The sequence below is a fragment of the Convolutriloba macropyga genome, chromosome 8, assembly GCF_964194025.1.
Source record: "Convolutriloba macropyga chromosome 8, txConMacr16.3, whole genome shotgun sequence".
Classification (NCBI taxonomy): Eukaryota; Metazoa; Xenacoelomorpha; order Acoela; family Convolutidae; genus Convolutriloba; species Convolutriloba macropyga.
Genome location: NC_134475.1, coordinates 36,357,536 through 36,379,771, shown reverse-complemented (window position 1 = coordinate 36,379,771; position 22,236 = coordinate 36,357,536). Strand labels below are relative to the sequence as shown.

Sequence of the window (22,236 nt, the reverse complement as noted above, 5' to 3'; positions counted from 1 at the left end):
GTTGCTATTAGTTAAACAACGTACATAATCCACAAAATATGTATTATTACCGCTTTTGCAGAAAATGAGATCACATCTCAAATAAATTTAAGCTCGAAAACATTTTTTTTAGCTCGAAAAGGCTATATATTCATCCCTTTTTTGTTGCATATAAACGTTTCTAGTTGCATATAAAAAATTTGTCAAAAATAGTGTGAATTAGTCTGAACAAGGAGTCACCCAAATCAATTCATATTCATAATCTTTCCCCTGTGAATTTAAGTTCAAGAGGTTGAGTTCTTCTAAGGTAGTTTCTCTAGAAAAAAGTCATATTTTCATCTGTGAAAGTGGTGAGAAAAATGTACCCCTAACAACCGCCCTTCGCACTTCAATTTTCTTCTAAATATCGCTTCTTAAACTTGGTGATTTTTAGCGTTTAATTTTTATCACCGCTTCTCGTTCGTAGCGGTGAGTTCACAACAATTCTTACAAACTTTCAACGCATTTGTTCTCCATTACGTTTTTTTGATTCTCATTTACTTTCACAAGACTTATTTCAGAAGTAGGTGACAGTTGGCTCAGCGGAATAGGAAGTTGTTGACATTGTGAGTGGTTCGAGTGCGTGTACTCTTTTTGTAAGAAATACGGTGGATGCTGTGAAAATAAAAATTTCCCCGCTATAAACCCCATATCTTAAAAAATTTCAACGCTGTAACGCGTATTTTTACAACATATCAACTTTTGCACCGCATTCATTGCCAAAAAATGCGGACGCTTTGCGTTGAATAATTTTTTTCACCGCTACTTACCGCAATTCTTTTATTATTTTGTCGACAAAACCTCGACCCGCGATTACGGACCCGTGTTTATTTTCCTGCATATTCTTAATTTTTTTTCAGAATTCTTTCAAAATTTAAACAATTTTCCATTAAAAAGTTGTTAATTCTATAAGTCACTTTTTGAGATTTCCCAAAAATCGACTTAGAGAATTAACAACTTTTTTATGGAAAATTGTTTAAATTTTGAAAGAATTTATACTTTCAGTATAAAAAGCTTATGAACAATTTTCAACAAAACTTATATTTCAAATAGCAGTTAAATCAGTCTAATCGTCTTCTCTAGGAGCAAGATTGTTTTATGGCATAAAAGTAATTACCGGTGCCAATTTACTGGATTAAAGTTTCTCAGGAATTCCGAATTTTGAAATTCAAAACGTTTAACTTTTAATTATTGCCGAGTTTATATAGTCTCTCTTCAGAAGTTCAGTCGAAATTTCATTGAAATTTTACATTTGTCGCTGTTCCGTTTCAATTATCTTTAAAGAAATAGAGATTGATTGGTGGGATCTTTCTTTTCCTTGTAGCAAATGCCCAGAACAGCCAGCAAGTTGGAGTTGTCTATAACACTGGAGGAGCGTACCCCTACCCCCCAGTACCAGCACCAACTTTGCCCAGCTACCAAGGTGCCCAGAATGACGCTACACTGAGTTACTCAAGTCCCCCAACATACGCAGGTAGCTCTACTGGTGCTGCCGGACAAGCTGCCCCTTTGCCACCAAAACCGACCGTAGCTGGGGATTTTGGTTTTGTTCAGGGCTAAATATTGACAGGAGTTCCGAACAATGACACTATATGATGTATATAATTGACTACAGTGACAAAAGCAGCTTCCTTTCTCCCTAAAAACGAAAACATTAACAACATTAATTTCAAAAACGGTCATAACATTTATATAATGAATTATCAAAATTGATTATGATAGCGGACCTTCAAAGGCACGAGAATTTCGTACTTTTGGTAGGGGTAGGTTTAATTTCCAGATGGATCTAGAAATTTTTTTCATAGGGAGAAGGAAGCCATAAAGTTGCGTGAAAGACAATTTTATTTCAATAATAGTTTGATGAGATTAGATGATCGAGATACCCATAATTATGAATTACCAACTAGTACCCGTACCGAACCTCCAGAGTTGACCAGAGCTGGAGCAGGGTAATTCCAGCGCTAGATGCGCTATCAGAGTTGAAACAGAGCTCCCCCAGTGTACGAGACTCTGGAGGCTGTCTTCACAGAGTTGATCACAGAGTAGGTCTACTCTGGTGTTAGTTTTGACAGAGTTGATCAAAGAATAAAACAAAAAAATATTGCTATAATATATTCATTTCATAAAAAATGATGTTCGAAGTATTAAATTTATCTAATGAAAAAGCCATTCTCAAATTATTCCGAATGAAAAAAGCCCAACCGCTGTGAAAAAAATAGCATACCGTTAGAGCATATTTCTGACTCAATGGATGAACTTATACAGCTTTCTATAATAATAGTCATGTTAATCAAATTTTCCTCTTAAGCTGACCAGCATTTTCTTTCAGCTGGACCTCTTTGGTTCTAATCAAATCCATCAGACTCCATATTTGCCTCTAATCAGAATGTTGCTTTTTTCGCCTCTTAGCAGAACCAACATCTCTGAGCCAGCTCTGTCAAGAGTTGTCCCAGAGTCAGCCTGCTCTGAGCCAGCTCTGTCAAGAGTTGTCCCAGAGTAGGCCTGCTCTGAGCCACCTCTGTCAAAAGTTTTCACAGGGTAGGCCTGCTCTGAGCCAGCTCTGTCAAAAGTTGTCCCAGAGCAGGCCTGCACTGAACCTGCTCGGTAAATAGTTGTCCAGAGTAGGCCTGCTCTGGGTCCAGCTCTGTCAAGGATAGCCCAGTATACTCTGGGAGCTCTTCTGCCAAGAGTAACCACATACTTCTAATCTGGAGCAACTCTGGCATCCTTAAAAAGTGACTTGATCAGACTGTGATCTAGCTCTGAGAGTTTCCCTGAATTACGATGTTCCAGTTCTGATCTGCTGTGGAGGTAAGGTACGGGTAGTAATCTTGTTTTTAGTTGAAACTTCAATAACAGTCGTTTTGATGATTGAACTTTGTTAATGAACTTTGAAGAACTTAATTGATGTAACCATATGCAGTAAACTAATTCACTAGGAGTTGTTTGACCATAAGCAACTTTTGCTACCCTACGGGGGGTCCTGGACAACGCTTACAAGTTCGTGAAATCTAGTTACTAATTTTCGTAAGTAGAATTCACGTGAAATCTACTTGCTTTTTTTGCTGGACTATTCGAAACGTAGCTTTATATGTACTGTAAATAATTGAATGTAATTATAAATTACAATGTAAGCGTTGTTCGTGCGCATGATAATTTTAACATATTAGCAAGATTTCGCACATCTTGAATTTTAAGCTAGCGGTCCGAAAAAGGTTAATTTGACCGGCTTAGAAAACAACCGATACACCTTTTAGCCAACAATTAGCCAATTTTTAGACGACAATTATTTTATGATTATTATCCTCCCACACGTATTTCTAATTTGAACTACATTAGAATTAATTAGGAAGAATGTAAAAAATTAAACATATAACTAGACACTTAGAAATCATCCTCCAAATATAAAGAAAGACGACATTGATCTAGGCTTCAAAACGCGCGAGAACTTGAAGCTAATTGTCCCTGAAGGCAGATAGACTCAAAGTAAGTAAACATTTTTCAACACCATTAAAATAAGATAGAAAAGTTTATCAATTTTACTTCTCTTGAAATTATCAGTTTCACTCCTTTTTCGGCGAATTTTTGTGTGCGTTTTAGCAGTTGAGCTTCCGTTCGAAGATCTAAATTCCAAAATGCCTCAGCTTTGACCCTGTCAAAAGTTTTTATAGCTGATTCGGTAGTCTCTGTCTCACAAGTTAAAAGAGAACTTTCTTTTGAAATTGGAGCAACGTCAGAACCTTGGGTTGATAATTTGAGGGCCAAGGTCACTTAAATTACTCCTAACAATGGAGTAGGCTTTTATCAGAAAAATCCGTCAAATCCTTCCTTCTCCTCCACTTTATAAGAAGGTATAAACTTTCAAAGATTATCTCATCAGCTTCGGTTAGTTCAATTAAACGTCAATCCAGGTTTTTAAGTCACATTTGTATGCCCTTCTAATGTCAACTATCTTAAATTTCGATCAAACCTAAAATAAAGAAAACTTTTTACCAGAAAAATTCCTCAAAACCCTTTTCAGCTCCACTCCATGTCAAAATCCGTGATACATATAAAAGTGTCTTCTGCAGCTTCAGTGCATTATATTCAGCGTCGATCCGGACAAACTGTTTTGTTTTGTAGGTTTTGTATGCTTTTCTCATATTATCGATCAATTTTATCAAACCTAACATTAAAAAGTTTTTTCATAAAAACCCTCACCTCACACACTTTCAGCTGCAAAAAAATTCACTGTTTTTTTTCTAATTCTTTCTAAACTAATTCTTTCTCTGAGATTTATATATCTCTTATCTTATCTAACGTGCATAACGTGAGCTATTCATAAATAAATAAAAAGAACTACATAAGTTAAAATTTGCTTCGTCGACGTTGACACGGCGAATTGACCTTGGTTCTCAATCTGTCAACCCACACCTTTCGAATGGAACCAAAATTGGGGATATTGCTCATTATGGTTGATCAATCTCGGTTTTATGAAAAAAACTTTTTTCAATGACAGGCAAATGAGGAAAATTTTCCAATATGGCTCATTGTACAAGATATCCCTCAAGATTCAAATGAGATGCTTCAACCGAAATAAAAATCTCGTTTTTCAGAGTTCGTTGATTTTTTCAATTCAAAATTTTTTTGATGACTTTGCCTAACTAATGAAAATATGGAGTAATTTCCATTTGAATTGACTACTTACTAAAGTCAGATTTCTGAAGGAAGCTAATCTTCACTTTAATTGATTCTTGGAGGCTTCCTGTTAAAAAAAATTAGTCGGGACTGCCATAAACTGTCACTTCCTGGCGAGCGCTGTTTCTTGGCAATCATTTTGTCCCAGAAGTGCTTTTGCTGCCAAGAATTATCGGCTGAGCAGAAAAAAAAACTTGAGAAAAGTTCTGAACAATCATATTTGATTTAAGCAAGCATGGGTCGTGGATATCGTTTACAAATTTGTGAAGCTTACTTCCTAACTTTTGTAAGTAGAATTGACTTGAAATCTACTTACGATTTTAGCTGTAAAATTCAAATCCTAGCCTTGTATGTACTTTAAAAAAATTGTGTGTAATTAAAAATTACAATGTAATCCTACTTCACGCGCATGAAAATTGAACATAATAGCAAGATTTAGATAGGACTTTAAACTAGTGCGCCGAAATACGCTTGGCCGACTTTCAAAACAGCCGACACAAGTTTTACCCAACAATTATCTCTTAGCTGAAAAATGCTCTACGATTATTATCCTCGAGCACGTAGTTTTAGTTTGAACTAAACTAATATTAAATATAACCAATATCAAGATAGAGGCGTTAATCAAGATTTTTAGGTCAGTTTTGTATGCCCTTCTAAAGTCAACTATCTTTAGTTTTGGTCAAACCTAAAATAAAGCAAGCTTTTCCAGAAAAATTTCTCGAAACTTTATTCAACTTCAATCTATATAAAATACGTTATGCATATAAAAATGTCTTCAGCAGCTTCAGTCCGCTCGATTCAGCGTCGAACTAGAGAAACAGGTTTCTTTTGTATGCTTTTCTCATGTTTTCTTTAAGTTTTATCAAGACTAATATTAAAAAAAATTTTCATAAAAATTCCTCACCCCACCCACTTTTAGTTTGAACTAAATTCACTGATTTTTATTTGTCCAAACTAATTCATTCTCTCAGTTTATTATATTTCTTATCTTATCTAATAGGCAAAACGTGAAGAGTTCATAAATGAACAAAATGAGTTACAAAAGTTCAAATTTGATATGTGGATGCTGACACGGCGAACTTACCTTGGTTCTCAATCTGTCGGGTGTCAAACCCACAGCATTCGAATCAAACCAAAATTGTGGATATCGCTCATTATGATTGATTGTCCTCGGTTCGATGAAAAACTTTATTCAAAAAACAAAATACACAAATGAGGAATTATTTCCACGCTGAAACTCTTTGCAAAATCTCACTCAAGATTCTTCAATTGATATAAAAAACTCGCTGTTCAGAGTTCGTTGAATTCTTCAATTCATGATGTTTTGATGACAGTGACTTACTATTGAATGTTTAGAGTAATTTCCATTTGAATTCACTACTCACTATAGTCAGATTTGTGAAGGAAGCTCATCTTCAGTTCCGCTGATTCTCGAAGACTTCTCGTAAAAAATCAATCGGGAGTGCCATGAACTGTCCGATTCTGGCTACCACTATTTTCTGGCAATCATTTTGTCCCAGAAGTGCTTTTGCTGCCAAGAATTATCGGCTGAGCAGAAAAAAAAACTTGAGAAAAGTTCTGAACAATCATATTTGATTTAAGCAAGCATGGGTCGTGGATATCGTTTACAAATTTGTGAATCTTACTTCCTAACTTTTGTAAGTAGAATTGACTTGAAATCTACTTACGATTTTAGCTGTAAAATTCAAATCCTAGCCTTGTATTTACTTTAAAAAAATTGTGTGTAATTAAAAATTACAATGTAATCCTACTTCACGCGCATGAAAATTGAACATAATAGCAAGATTTAGATAGAACTTTAAACTAGTGCGCCGAAATACGCTTGGCCGACTTTCAAAACAGCCGACACAAGTTTTACCCAACAATTATCTCTTAGCTGAAAAATGCTCTACGATTATTATCCTCGAGCACGTAGTTTTAGTTTGAACTAAACTAATATTAAATATAACCAATATATAAAATTAAACATATAACTCTAAACTTAGAATTAATCCTCCAAGGTAAAAAGCGATGTTGATATAACTGTGAAAGGGAAGTCTGTTACCTTTGTCCAATGCAACCACTATTCATTGTTGTTACAACGGCTTTTGTTAATTTTAATTGTTTCGAATTTGTCGGTTTCACTCCTTTTTTGGGGAGTTTTTATGACCAGAATTTTGAGCGCGTTTCAATTGTTGAGCTTCCTATCAAGGTTCTTAATTCTTAAATTGAGGGCGCTTTTCTGGTCCGATCTTTGACCCTGTCAGAAGCTTAACTAGCAGATTCGGTAGTCTCTGTGTCACTAGTTATAAGGGAACCTTTCTTTTGAAATTGGAACACGGTCGATATCTTGGGTTGATATTTTATATGAAATTGTAAAGTTTTAAAGATTGTCTCAGCAGTTTTAGTCAATTCAATTAGGCGTTAATCCAGATTTTTAGGTCACTTTTGTATGCCCTTCTAAAGTCAACTATCTTTAGTTTTGGTCAAACCTAAAATAAAGCAAGCTTTTCCAGAAAAATTTCTCGAAACTTTATTCAACTTCAATCTATATAAAATACGTTATGCATATAAAAATGTCTTCAGCAGCTTCAGTCCGCTCGATTCAGCGTCGAACTAGAGAAACCGGTTTCTTTTGTATGCTTTTCTCATGTTTTCTTTAAGTTTTATCAAGACTAATATTAAAAAAAATTTTCATAAAAATTCCTCACCCCACCCACTTTCAGTTTGAACTAAATTCACTGATTTTTATTTGTCCAAACTAATTCATTCTCTCAGTTTATTATATTTCTTATCTTATCTAATAGGCAAAACGTGAAGAGTTCATAAATGAACAAAATGAGTTACAAAAGTTCAAATTTGATATGTGGATGCTGACACGGCGAACTTACCTTGGTTCTCAATCTGTCGGGTGTCAAACCCACAGCATTCGAATCGAACCAAAATTGTGGATATCGCTCATTATGATTGATTGTCCTCGGTTCGATGAAAAACTTTATTCAAAAAACAAAATACACAAATGAGGAATTATTTCCACGCTGGAACTCTTTGCAAAATCTCACTCAAGATTCTTCAATTGATATAAAAAACTCGCTGTTCAGAGTTCGTTGAATTCTTCATTTCATGATGTTTTGATGACAGTGACTTACTATTGAATGTTTAGAGTAATTTCCATTTGAATTCACTACTCACTATAGTCAGATTTGTGAAGGAAGCTCATCTTCAGTTCCGCTGATTCTCGAAGACTTCTCGTAAAAAATCAATCGGGAGTGCCATGAACTGTCCGATTCTGGCTACCACTATTTTCTGGCAACCATTTTGTCCCAGAAGCGCATTTGCTGCAAAGAACTATCGGCTGAACAAAAAAAAATATTTAAGAAGATTCCTTAACAATCATATTGGAATTAGGCAAGCATTGTGGCAGCCTCCCTTCTTGACATTAGTGTTCATTATAATCTTGCGGCATATCAAAACCCCCCACCTGAAAGAGAAAATCGAAATCATATTCCTAGGTCCAACTGATTTACAAAAAAATCATATTCCTACGTTATTGCTTCGGTTTTCTACACGAATTGAAATTCCGATAACGCAGTTTTGAGGGTATTTGTAAAATAAACTAAGGTGTTCCTATTTTCGTTTTGCCTGAAGAGCTCTTGATTTGGACCGGTTGACGGGGGAGACATCAAGAAATCGACAACAGAAAATCCGACGAGCTATCAGAACTGCTTTTCCATCCAGGAAGTGCTCAATCCCGGCTCAGGAAAAGTTTGTGTTACTGGCGTCTTTCGTGCAAGTGCGGATAAATATAATTGAGAAAGGAGTTCTCAGCTGATGCTTCCCTCACAAACTGTTGTGCTGAGTATTTCTGGACGATACATGTATCTGTAGCAAAATGTGTACTAAAACCCTAGTCGAGACCTGGAATTATTAATAGACCGTCCTCGACAGATTTAAAGTAAGAAAAGACTGTCCTCGACAGATACTGGGTATGAAAAGAATTTGTCTGGACCCAATGTGATGTCCTGGACTTTGGTTGGAACTCGAAGAACCGTCCTAGCATTTGGCTGGAACTAAATCATACGTCCTGGAATTTGGCTGGACAATAAATGTGTTCTGGAGTTTGGCTGGACAATAAATTGTTATGGAATTTGGCTGGACAATAAAAAATGTCCTGGAATTACGCTCGCGACCGTTATAATGACTTGTTTTCATTTTCCTTTAAAGCTAAGTACATGTAGCGCAATTGGTTAAGCGTTGGGTAAGATTGGAGAAGGTCATGAGATCGAACCCAGATGTTTTCGAAATTTTTTAGTTTGCCTTATTTTTGCATATGAAAAGAATTTGGCTGGACTTATGGAAAGAATTAGCCTCGAATTTAACTAGGGTCCTCGGCCGTGTAATTTAATTCAATATTTACCCCCCGACCTGGAGTTAATAGGTCTTTTCATAAATTCCAGGTCTCGACTAGGGAATCTTTCGCTTTTTACCAACTGAACTGAAGGCAAAAACTAATACGGTGTTTGCTATACGTACTCGATATTTCAAGTTCGTCCAGAAGCAAAAGACTCCACCGTCCTCTTCGAGCTTCAAATATTTTTTCTGTTTTTCAATTTCTGTCATCTAACAATTGTTTCATCCCATATCCAAAACCTTCTCAACACTTTTAACTTCCGCTTATGTTCAAAAAAAATACTCTCAGAAAAAATAGTCATTATAGTAATAATAAATAATTTATGTAAAAAATAAATGAATCTGCTTTGATGAGTTACGGTTTTTGAGCTCAACCAGTGCAACTGTTAATTTTTAACCAAATTAGAGAATTCAGGATAAGGTCTCCCAGGGGCTAGAAAGTGGCCTTCCTTAGAAATTTGATCAGCTTCATAAAAATCCCTCACTAATGATCTCCACAAAAACAATTAAAAAATGTAATATTAATTTCACATTTTATCTGTTTAGCTAAAAAACATAAATATCTTTTGAATCTGTTGAGCTGTTTATCGGCCTGCTGAGCTCAACCGAATCCACTATTAACATTTACTCAAATAAGAAAAACAAATTTTTTTATAAGAAAAAATTTTAATTCTAAAATCCCTCATCTGAATTACATTGTCGGGATAAACGCATTTTTTTTGCTTCTGTCGAAGGGTCTACAGAACAAATTTTGAAAAAGAAATAATGGGACAAGAAAGCCCCCTTTCGTCTTCTGTTTTACTGAGATAAATCACTCTTATTGATTTTCTCCTCCCAGTCGATGTGCCCTGACGTTGCTCTAGACGATCTTTTTTCCGAACTAAATCGCAGTCCCTGTGTCACAAATTTACAAATCTAGTTTGATTCAGGTCCAATGCAAAGAAAACGCAGAGGTCCAATAGTAGTAGATAAAACAAGGGATTCAACCACCAGTAAATTTTGTCCCTTTCTCCGTACGCTAATCGCGCATGTCGAATTGGGCCAAATTTTACTGTTTGTTGAATCCCTTGTTTTATCTACTACTATATATTAGCTCTAAATTCAATAAAAAATCAATTAAAATCAAAAATAAAACAAAAAATCAAAGCAAAATTTACATTTCACTCTTTAAGAGTGATTCACTCTTATTCGGAGTGATCCCCCAGTAGAAAGATCCCTCTTTTTCGCTCTTAAAGAGTGATTCCCTCGTTTTGATCTTTTTTTATTTTTTTATACTTTTTATTTCAAATTATCTATACTTTTCAATAAATTTATATTTTCTTTTACTTGTTCTATATTTATTCCATTATTAATAAAAAATGATACAAAATTATAATATTAACACGAACAACTTTCCTCTGTTTGGACAATAAAAAAAGGACTTACAGCTCTAGCACTTTGTCTTTTCTCCGCGAAGCGGTTACACCGATCTAATAAGCTTCTACTAAATCCTCAAATTATTTCTTCATCTGGATGTTGTTTCTTCACATGAACCCGTATCCCATCATATCTCACAACAGAACTACAAATGGACAATTAACTTTAGCTGAAGTACAACTTCTACATGTATACTTACCCTCATCAAAATCAGTTAGTGGTTTTATATAATTACATTTATTACAACTTCTAATTAAGACTTCTGGGCTAAGGTTAGGGTTAGGGTTGGGGTTAGGGTTAAGGTTAGGGTTAGGGTTAAGGATAAGGTTAGGATTAGGGTTAGGGTTAATGTTAGGGTCAAGGTTGGGTTTAAGGTTAGGGTTAGGGTTAGGGTTAGGATCTGAGTTAGAGTTAGAGTCATAGATAGAACTAGAACCAGAACCAGAACCAGAACTAGAACCAGAACCAGAACCAGAACTAGAGCTAGAACTAGAACTAGAACCAGAACTAGAGCTAGAGCTAGAGCTGGAACTAGAACTAGAACTAGGGTTAGAACTAGAGCTAGAACTAGATTCATTTTTTAAAGAACAACCCCATGGAGAAAAATTATTTGCACAAATACCACTTAATATTATATTACCACAAATACATTTATCAGTTTTATCTTTATGACATGATTCATAATGATATTTTAAAACAGCAATGTTTCCATTTTTATAGTTACACTCTAAATATTGTAAAAGCATTTCTAATAGGGTAAACTTTAATATTTACCTAATCATTTCACAGGGTAATATTTAGCCGTGATTTCAATTAAATCTTTAGTATTATCTTTAGATGTGATACACTCTGCTAAATATTTTTTTCCTAAAGTTTTGAGTGTATTAGTTTTACATCTCTTATCTAAAATCAAATCAAGGTCTAACGCTTTTTTATCTCTCACAAAATATATAATCTCTTCTCTAATTTCTTCATTATTTCCATATTGTCTAGTTAAAAACTTTCCTCCCTTTCTGTTCAAAAGTCCCATCTCTTCATTGACGAAATCACAGCTACACTGATTTATATGTTCCTCTTGTATTGTATTTTGTAGATCATTATAACCACTTCGTGGATCATTATCCAACTCTTTTCCATATCCAATGTTAACTAATGTATTTACTGTACTCAACATTGTGCTTGCTCCCATTGCTACACTCCCAGCATTTCTTGATGTTATATCAGGATAAATATAACTGAATATAAACAAACCCGAGCTTATAATTCCACCAATAGTTGAAAAACTTTTTATACCCTTTCCCATAATCAATTCTTTAGTTAGAACACCATTCTGTGTTTTAATATTATTTAAAGTAAGAAGTTTATTAAAATAAAACTGATAATTATCATGATTAATAACATTTCTATCTGTTGCATTAATCATTAGTGGTTTCATATATGCTATAAGTTTATTTATATATTCTCTTTCCAAATCATCTTTTAAACTAAGAGCTTTTAAATCAAGGAAACCAACTCTTGAATCATATATCATTGTTCTATTAGTATTAGTAATGATAAAAGTTTTTTCCTTTTTATTATATTTAATTATACCATAACGAAGTTCATCTGTACGACATTCCATCTGTACGATTATAATGGTTACTATTTAACTCATTAATTATTTTATTGAAGTCATGTTCACATTTATATATCTCATTAAAGTTTTTAAATAGATCAGGTCCATTATAAGTTGTTAAGTAAATAGTATCACAACTCATTCTTGCTGTATTATTTATTTGAGCTGGTTTATGACACATTACAATCATTTGAATACTATAATGTCTACCTTCAGTAAAATAATAACCTATATCCTTATTTAACCTATCACCCATATCATCAAGTACTATTACGCAATTTTGAAATTTATGCATATTATTTTTTGTGATCATATTTATATCACATTTAATAAACCCAGTATAAAACTTATTAGACTCAGGATCTACTCAGTCTCTGTCATCTTTACACACCATAACTATATTTTTAGCTTGATCTTGGTTTTGGTTTTGGTTTTGGTCTTGGTTTTGGTCCTGGTTTTGGTTTTGGTCTTGGTTTTGGTCTTGGTTTTGGTTTTGGTTTTGGTCTTGGTCTTGGTTTTGGTTTTGGTCTTGGTTTTGATTTTGGACTGAGTATAACTTTGAGTATTGTCTAATAAAATATGTTTTACCTGTTCCAGTTCCACCATAAACAATAGTATTTAATGGTGACTTTATATATTCAAATCTAACTAGACTCCTATTCATAAATCCGACAAAGCTATCTTCTAGTTTTGTGTATTTACTCGGTATTGAATCATATATTATATAACTAATTCCAATTACAATAATAAGAAAAAAAAGTATACCGCCTTTATCCATTTTTATATATTAAATTTATTATATAAAAATGCTCATCCTAACTTTTGAGGAATTCAATAATAAATTTAATATTGATAATAGTGCTATGAGTGATATCAGAATAAATGATATAGGTAAAGATATAAGTCTAACACCAATTGAAATTGTAATGAGAGATCAAACTCCAAATAACAGAAATGATCCACAAAGTGGCTTTGCCAATCTGCGAAGCAGTTTCACTGATCCTAACTTCAACATCATTGTAAATCTACATCCAACTGAAGGTACACATTGGGTTTTAGTTATAAGAAGAGTAGATGGCCCCGTGTATTACTTTGATAGTTTTGGTGTAGAAACCCCACCATTATTCTCAGAAGATTATGTTGATCTAGGCTCTAATGAGAGAATACAACAATATGATGAATCTCATTGTGGGGCTTATTGTTTATATATGATCTATCTTATTGATAGAGGATTTAGAATTAAAAGTGCATTGAATATTCTAGTTAATCAATGTAAAAATCCAGGAATATATAATGAGTGTTTTTGTTTAAGTTGTAATGTTAATCAGGGAACCTGCTTCGCAGATGATAATGATAATGATAATGTTAATGTTAATGATAATGTTAATGTTAATGTTAATGATAATGATAATGTCATTGATAATGATAATGATAATGCTAGTGATAATGTTAATGATCTACGAAGTAGCTTTGCTAATAATGTTAATGATAATGATAATGACATTGATAATGATAATGTTAATGATAAAGATAATTATAATGATAATGACATTGATAATGATAATGTTAATGATAATGATAATGATAATGATAATGATAATGACATTGATATTGATCTACGAAGTAGCTTTGCTAATAATGATAATGATAATGTTGATGATAATGTTAATGAGAGAGATAATTTTACATATCAGGGAACCCTCTGGGCTAGCCACGAGCAAAGCTCGTTCGCAGATCTATTTGGTGAAAAACATGGCGAAGCATGGACGAAGTCCTATCAAAAGGTTAAACCTAATAACAATGGTGAAACATGGACGAAGTCCCATAGTCCTAATAACAGTATCTCTGTAAATATAAATGAAGATCTACAATCTTGGCTAAATGATGATGATATAATTACTGAAGTCACATTCCCAGATAACTTTAGATGTATAATATCTGGTCCTAGTGAATGTGGTAAGACATTCTTATTAAAAAAAACTGATTCTAGCTAGTATATATTTTGATAAGCTATACATCATTGGACCTACTGGTGATCAGTACAATGGATTTGAAAGAATAAACCCAAAAACAATGATAGAATTTATTTAAAATATAAAAGATTTACCATCTCCTGATAAACTACCCAAAGACTTAAAAAAACTAATGATATTCGATGATGTTAGAGCCAAAGAACCAGTTATTAATGAATACTTTTGTAGAGGTAGACATAATAATTGCAATATGATATATCTTAATCAAAACCTGTTTTCTCTGGATAGGCAGAGTGTTAGAGAGAACTGTAATCTATTTATTTTATTTGAACAGAGAGGTAAAGTCCTAGCATCGATATATCAAGATTTCTTTAATAATGTTGAACTTAGTTATAATGATTTTACTAATATATGTAATAAGGTATGGAAAGAGCCTTATAATTATATTGTCATTGATATAACTAAAAATAAAATATTAATGGTATACTAAGAATTAATTGGGATCGGAGAGTTTTGTAATTAAGTTTATGTTTATGTTTATCTCTATATCTATCTGTGAATCAGCTTCGCTGATATCTATATCTACACCAAATGGACCTTTGGTCAGCTGACTACGTCATATCAACAAAGTTGCTAGTTACACTAGATGTAAAGAAAAACTTAATACATCACCATTAAAGTCTATAGGTCTTCCATGCTCATCTTTAATATGAAACTCTATATATTCTATTCTATCTTTAGTTATACTTTGATATAAGATTTTAGTTGGTATGATATTTATTAGATAGCCTGGTGGTTCTGTTAGAGTAAAAGTATATAGTATGTCTGTGTTATTCCCATTATCTTTAACACCAGATATCACATTACAATGAATGTTAATAGTACTAAAACCCTTAATATCAACAATTTTCTGAGATGTATATTTACCTTGTTCATATACTATTTTTCTAAAGCCTAGTAATGGGGCTATTGAGTTTTCTATGTCAAAGTTAATTGCACCTTGTTTTACTTCCATTAAACTTTTTATTGTATTCTTATCAGATTCTTTTATAACATTACCATTAGTTTCTTCCTTTCTTAATTCTGCTATTTCGAATAATTCATATGCTCCTGGTATAATAGCTAAAATACGGGTATCTGACCATGTTTCACCCTTGATATCATATATGAATTGATTGTTTCTTCTATTCACATTAAAAACCGAATTATAAACAGATAATCTAATTAAACCTAATTTTGATGAGTTAGGTATAGGTTCACTAAAGTTAAACTTTTCTGTTGGCTTCCTCATTCTAAAGTTAAGTGTATTCTCTTCTTTAATTTTAGTTAAAGCTTCATGTATATTTTGCAGTTCTCTTAAGATTAAACTATCGGAGAAGCCGCTTCGTGGATCAGTCATTTTTTATCTTATAAAAATGGATTTTCATTTGGATACAACTTATGATTATAATAATGATATACAAAAAAGTAAGATTATAAAATATAAACCAAATAATCTGGCAATAATGAATACGGTTAATACCAATATTAATATCATACCCAATAGAGAAGAGAATCACTTAAATTTGCGTGATTCCTATCTAGAGATAGAGTTTGTTGTATCAGATGATGCTGGTGGTGTATTTGCTAATGATGCTAATATCAGACTAGTTAATTATGGTATGATGGCATTGTTTAGTTCAATTAAGATTGAAACTAGTGGTGGTAGGACTATTGAATATATAGATCATTGTCATCCTAATCAATTGATGTATAAGTTATTAACTAGTACTGTTGATGAATATAAGAGTGTTTTTGTTAGAAATCAGGGCAATAGAGATAGTCAACTTAAAGGTGACCATATTGCTGCACAACGAGGTCATATGTATATGATGATTAAGATGAGTGATCTATTTGGTTTCATAAATGATTTAGAAAAGATTATATATGGTTTAGGATTTAAACTAATATTAAAAAAAATAATAATGATAGAGCTAATTATTATTTAGAGTTAATGCTAATCCTGGTGCAGTTGCTAATGATGGTAATATATAAATTAGAGATATATCATGGTGTGTGCCTAGTATTGATCCTAGTAATGATAATAGAATTATTGTGCAAAAGGGTTTAAGTAAAAAGAATAATGTAGACTTTAGTTATTATGAAAGAAAGACATTTAATAAGAATGTGCCCAATGCTACTAACTTCTTGTTTGATCTAGGTATGGAAAGTGGTGTGGAAAGACCACAATTTATAATAGTTGGTTTTGAAAATAATAATGTTAACGAACAAACTCATGATGCAAGTACACTTGATGTAATGAATGTTACTGAATGTTATTGTAAGATTGGTAGCGAACTTTATCCTCAGGATAGAAAGAAAATTAATTAAGGTACTAATAATTATAATGAGGCTTTTAAAGAGATTGTTAGCTTTAAAAAAGATTATAATGGGCTACCACATAATATAAAACCATATATAAATCATAGAACATTCAAAAGTAGTTTTAGAATATATGTATTTGATACTAGATATCAAAGTGATCATATAGGTCCACAACCAATACAACTTAATTTTAAATTTAGTGCTGCAGTTGCAGATGTTATATGTCATGCATTAGTATTAACTAGAAAGGTTATTAGTGTGAATAGTGATGGTACTAAGATGCTTGATATAGTTTCGTAGACACTAATCAGTGAAACTGCTTCGCAGATAGCCGGAGGCTTATAATCTCATAGACATAGTCTTAGTTATAATTAAGTCATAGTTATAATTATAACTATAGTCGTTGTCATTATTTCCTACTAGTCTTAACAAAACCCTTGGCATAAATAATATCTAATTTCTTTTCATTGTCTAGAGATAGACCCTTAGCTTCAAGCTTAATCTTAGCCTTGGGCCTAACCTTGGGCTTGGGTTTAGGCTTAGGCTTAGGCCTAATAACAACAAAAGAATTATACTTTTTAACTTCCATTTTTTTTATATAGAAATGAGTCTTTTAAATAAGTTCAAAACTAATTCAGATTGTGTTGGAGGTAGACATTATAGTGTTACTAATAACATAAGAGGTTTTTTTAATTCGAAATGTACTAAAATGTTAAAGGGTAATTGTGTTAAGTGTAAGAGAAATAAGTCAATGACTGCTAGTGATGCAACAATAGAAGCAGAGGGATTGAAGTTTTCTTTAAAAGTGTTGGTAGGGCTACAGTTAACTTTGGAAAGAAGATTGCTAATAATCCAGTAAGAGCATTAGAAAGAGCAAGTAAAATAGGAAGTGCGGCTGCAAGTAGAAACCCTAGAGCTCCTTTATCAGCCACACCTGATTTAATTAAATTTGCAACTACTGATGAAGGTATAAAGGTAATACAAAAAGGAAGAGGGTTATACTTAGGTACTAAGAAGAGATAATTATTTGATTATGATTATGATTATATTATATTTATGATTATGATTATGATTATATTTATATTATGTTTATGATTATTGATCTGCAAAGCAGGTTTCCTGATAAATATTAATACTAAAATTATTATTACTAAATACATTATTATAACTAACCAATAACAATTTTAGTTTAAAAAAACACTCAGCTGGTTTTTCTTGTTCTTCTTATAATCCTCATATACCTTAATTAATTCATTATACTCATCATTATCTATTTTTTATCATTCATTGATTTAGTATATAGTCTATTAAACTTATCACTAAACTGTTTACTTAAAATATACATTTGTGAATACTTTAAAATTTTATTTCTAATTTTAGTATTAATTGTTTTTGATAATGAACCACAAACAGTTGCTGTAGCAAAAGCTGTTGGTATAGAATAAGCTAGTCATATACCCGTTAATGCAACTGATGTTGATGTTGCAGTTTTTGCTATAGATGATAATACTATTTCTGTTATCTCAGCTACGTTAATATAATTCGTATATCTACTTAACTTCTTATTGTAGTTATTAGTTTCAGTTTCATAATAATTTCTATTATCTCTTATAATGTTAATATTCTTGTTAAATTTATTATTAGCTTGAATCTTTTCGTTTATCAATCTTTCGGATATTGATGACAAATCTGGATATAGTAATCTTTCACTCGGTGCTGTCGGGTTAGTCATAGTTTCGGTTATTTTAATCAGTGAAAATTTTTTCTATTTCTTTCGTTATATGTTCTTGTTTAAAACAATAATGATTCTCCAGACTTTCTTGTTCTTTATTATCAAGTAACGTACTTCGTAAAAGCATAGCAATTATATATTGTACTATTGTCCTTTTATTCTTTAAAAGGGCTTCATCTATAAAAGAATTAGTCTTTTTATTAACTTCTTTAACTTCTTTTAGCCCAGTAGTAAACATTTCATCTAGTTGAATTTTAGTGATATTCTGAGTAAAGTTATTATTATCAAATTTTTGTTTTAATTGATTATATTTAGAGATGGTATCTGCAGCAACTTTATTACAAAACTTAACAGTATTTCTGACTTCATTTGTTGATTCAATAAACTCATTAATTAGTTCTTCATTAACTTGTGTTTCATTTAGTTGTAATGTTTTAGTTGTAACTTTATCAAAGTCACCCTTTCTTAGTTCAGTTATGTTTCTACGTAAAATGTCTATTTTTTTAGAAGAGGATAATAAGTTATAGTCACAATACTCTTTATTAACAACATCTTTTTCATCTATCGGAGGATGTACATTTGTAAGTTTTTAGGTGTCCTTCATATCAATATTATCATTATCTTCTAGGAATAACCAAGTGTTAAGTTGTTTGTTGATGTTGATGTTGATACGAGAAGCGGGTTCCCCGATTGATGTTTAGCCTGATTGAATATGTTTCTTGTCATCTTTGTATTTGTTTACAGAAAGATTTGATCCAGCTTGCTGGCTTATAAGTGTAAATTCTTCGAATATCAGGGAGCCTGCTTCGCAGATGACCGAAGGTCTATATTTAATGATTCTAAAACTTTATTATTAGATTCAAAGTCAAACTCGGATTTTAATAATTCCTGTTCGTAAAATTTAACTTCTATTATCTCACCATTAATATCTTCTATTTTATATGTTGGTAGTTGTGTTTTTAGAACTTCATTAACTTTAAACAATTCTCTATTCCAATTAGAAGTGTAACCTTTAGAGAAGATATTACGTTTATCTACATTTCTAACATAATCACCAACTTTAAGTTTAGGTTTAATATTCTTAAAACTAAATTGTTTTTAACTTTATCAGGAATATTAGAAGCATCGACTGGTGTCATATTATTTGTTGAGTGAATGTTATTGTTATATGTTACAACAGCATCATTTAATATATTTACCCAATTACCATCGCCATTGATGAACATAGGTTTATTTATTATGTGTAATAATGTTCTATTAAATCTCTCTATGAAAACAGCCTTTAAATCACTATAAGTAGAAAATAGTTTTGTTTCATATTCTTTAAGTAAAGATTTAAATGTTTTATTGTAAAACTCACTACCTCTATCTACCCATAACTTTTCTGGTTTTCTAGGTTCAGAGCCACCCTGTGGATATTCACTTAATACTATTTTAAAACCATTAGTTATAGATAAACCAGATTTATTCTTTAATGGAATAGCCCATGCATATTCTGTTAACATATCTATAACTGTTAGTATAAACTTATAATTATTATTGTATTTACTTAGAGATGACTTATCAAATAAATCAAGTGACCATGTTTCATCTTTATATAATGGTATTATTCTTTCTCTTCTAAACTTTGTTATTCGAGGACTGAATACTTCTTTAGCTCGTTGTTGTTGTTGTTGTTGTTGTTGTTGTTGTTTTTCTCTCATTATTTATTTACCTTAGTTAAAAACAAAATTATCTAGTTGGTCTTGATTAATGATATTCATAGATAATAGTTGCTTAGATATATCTAGCATTTCATCATATAATCCATCATGACCAGCTTTTGTTTCTAGTATTAAAAATTCTAATCTTTCTACTAAACTATTTGGATCTGCAAAGCAGGTTGGCATGCCACGGACAGAGTCCGTTCCTTGATCCAGATAGTGGTGGTAACTTTGTTGGTTAGGGTTGCTATTTAAACCCCTGCCAAATACATCATCTTTTACCCCTATTATACGTTTTATTGTTCTATATCTAGCGCTTTTCTTATCCTCTTTTCCTAAATCAAATCTAATATCCTTTAAAAACCTTTTAATTTTTTTTTCATCTTCCTCAATTTCACCATGTTTTATATTAGGGTTAGTAAGAAAGTTTATAACTCATCTGACAATTCATATATATTATCCTTAACTATAAATGCATTTTCTTGGTAAATTAGTTTAACACCGTTCATTTCAAATTCACCAATAACTAAAATTCCGAACTTTAACTTTAATTGGGGATTAGATTGAATTGACATTAAATTAATAATTTGAGCCGTGTCTTTATCTACTAACATTCGTGGTTTATCTCGAGCTTCCTCTAGAGCTTTGCCATTGGACTTCATTAAAGCTTCATTAAACTGGGAGCCAGCTTGCTGGATAATCTTAGTTTGTTTATCTAACTCTTGATTTTGCCAATCTATTGCTCTTAATGTTTGTTCACTTAATGCTAGATTGTGTTCAGTGTTTGCATTTAGTGTTTTAGTTAAAGGATCAAATAATTCTTCTATTTCTCCATAATATTCTTGTTGTTTTAATTTATCTTCTAACCTATTCTTTCTGTTCAGTTTTTCTAGATAGTTTATTTCTATAAGTTCATCTAGCTTAGTCATTTTATATGTATTGAAAAATTATAATAAGAGTAAAAAATGGATAATGAAAATTCTATTGATGAAAACTACTCTGAGTTAAACAAATGTTTAGCTTGTGGAAAACAATATCGGGCTATCAGGGAACTTGCTTGGGGAACCAAGGGTGGAGCCCCTTTGCAGATGACTACGTCCATCAGTGAAACTGCTATGCAGATCATTATATAATCTAATCTAGGCTTCAATTAACTTTCTATCATCATTAGTGGTTAGTTCTAAAATATTATTTATCAGCGAAGCTGTTTCACAGATTAACAAGTCTTTATTATATTTATTATCTAACTCTGTTGAATTAATCAGGGAACTTGCTGCGCAGATCTTTTTTATTAAATCTCTTTTAAATAAATATAGTTCTTTATCACGTGGATAACTTTTTATATTTTTTACAAAAAACCTTTTATCATCAAATATATTTAAACTAATCTTACTTGTTTTTGTTGTTGTCATGTTATCGCCAACTTTTTGTATTCTACATTCATCTACTGTTCTCTGTGTATTATTCATTATTGCATCATAATAATCTATGTGCCTAGCATTATTATGCTTCTTTATTCCTTTTTCTTTAGTGTTTTTAGGATAATTTTTGAAGCTATATGTTTTGGGGGACAATGCTATTAATTCCTCAATAATCCTACTCCCCAGCTTGTGCTTAAACTTGCCGGGGACTTTATTATTAGTTTTTATAGGTATGTCTAGATTACTTAAGTCCATATGCTCATCACTAACTTTACCTTCACTATAATTTAATACGAAACTGTCCGTATCCATATAGTGAAGTGTTAGATCTTTGAGGGATGGTTGTAGAATATTATAGCATACATCAAACATATGTAATTTGCTAATTTCGAGTATTGTTACTCCTAAATATACAGGTGAGCTATATTCTATTTTTTTCTTTATATATTCTATTTGGCTATAATCTCTATATCTAATTATATTCTTAAATGTTGGTTTACTTACACTTTTCATTATCTTTACTTCATCATGCAAGAACTTGCTTTGAAAGAAGTGTAGAGGATTCATGCACATTCTTCCATATAATGAGTTATTCATTAATTTCCTGACATCCTTTTCTGCTTCAGTTTTAGCTGTTGCTCTTTTATTAGTAATGTATTGTATATATTCTCTACATATATAATCTTATTTAAATTTAATTACTCTATGTATTTTTGTTACTCTTAACATAGAACTTTAACATCCTATAATGAACCATATATTCTGTTTTGTTGTTTTGGTCTAAGATTAATTTCTCTGATCTTGCCTTGCCTTCATCTCTTTCTCTGTAACCTAATTCATTGTCATTTATCTTTCTCTTTTTGGGCATTAGTGCTAACTGTTCTGTTCTCTCTTTACATTCATTATT

At 31.9% G+C, this 22,236-nt stretch overlaps 1 protein-coding gene across 1 annotated transcript in view; it reads left to right on the top strand.

Moving 5' to 3' along the window:
* LOC142344099 (uncharacterized) overlaps nt 1-1,695 on the top strand; it is a 69,929-nt gene extending 68,234 nt beyond the window's left edge. The window contains exon 4 of the mRNA XM_075395585.1: nt 1,343-1,695. Coding sequence (XP_075251700.1) covers nt 1,343-1,578 — 236 coding nt within the window. The 3' untranslated portion in view covers nt 1,579-1,695. The remainder of the gene's footprint in view (nt 1-1,342) is intronic.
* The last annotated feature ends 20,541 nt before the right edge of the window (nt 1,696-22,236 follow it).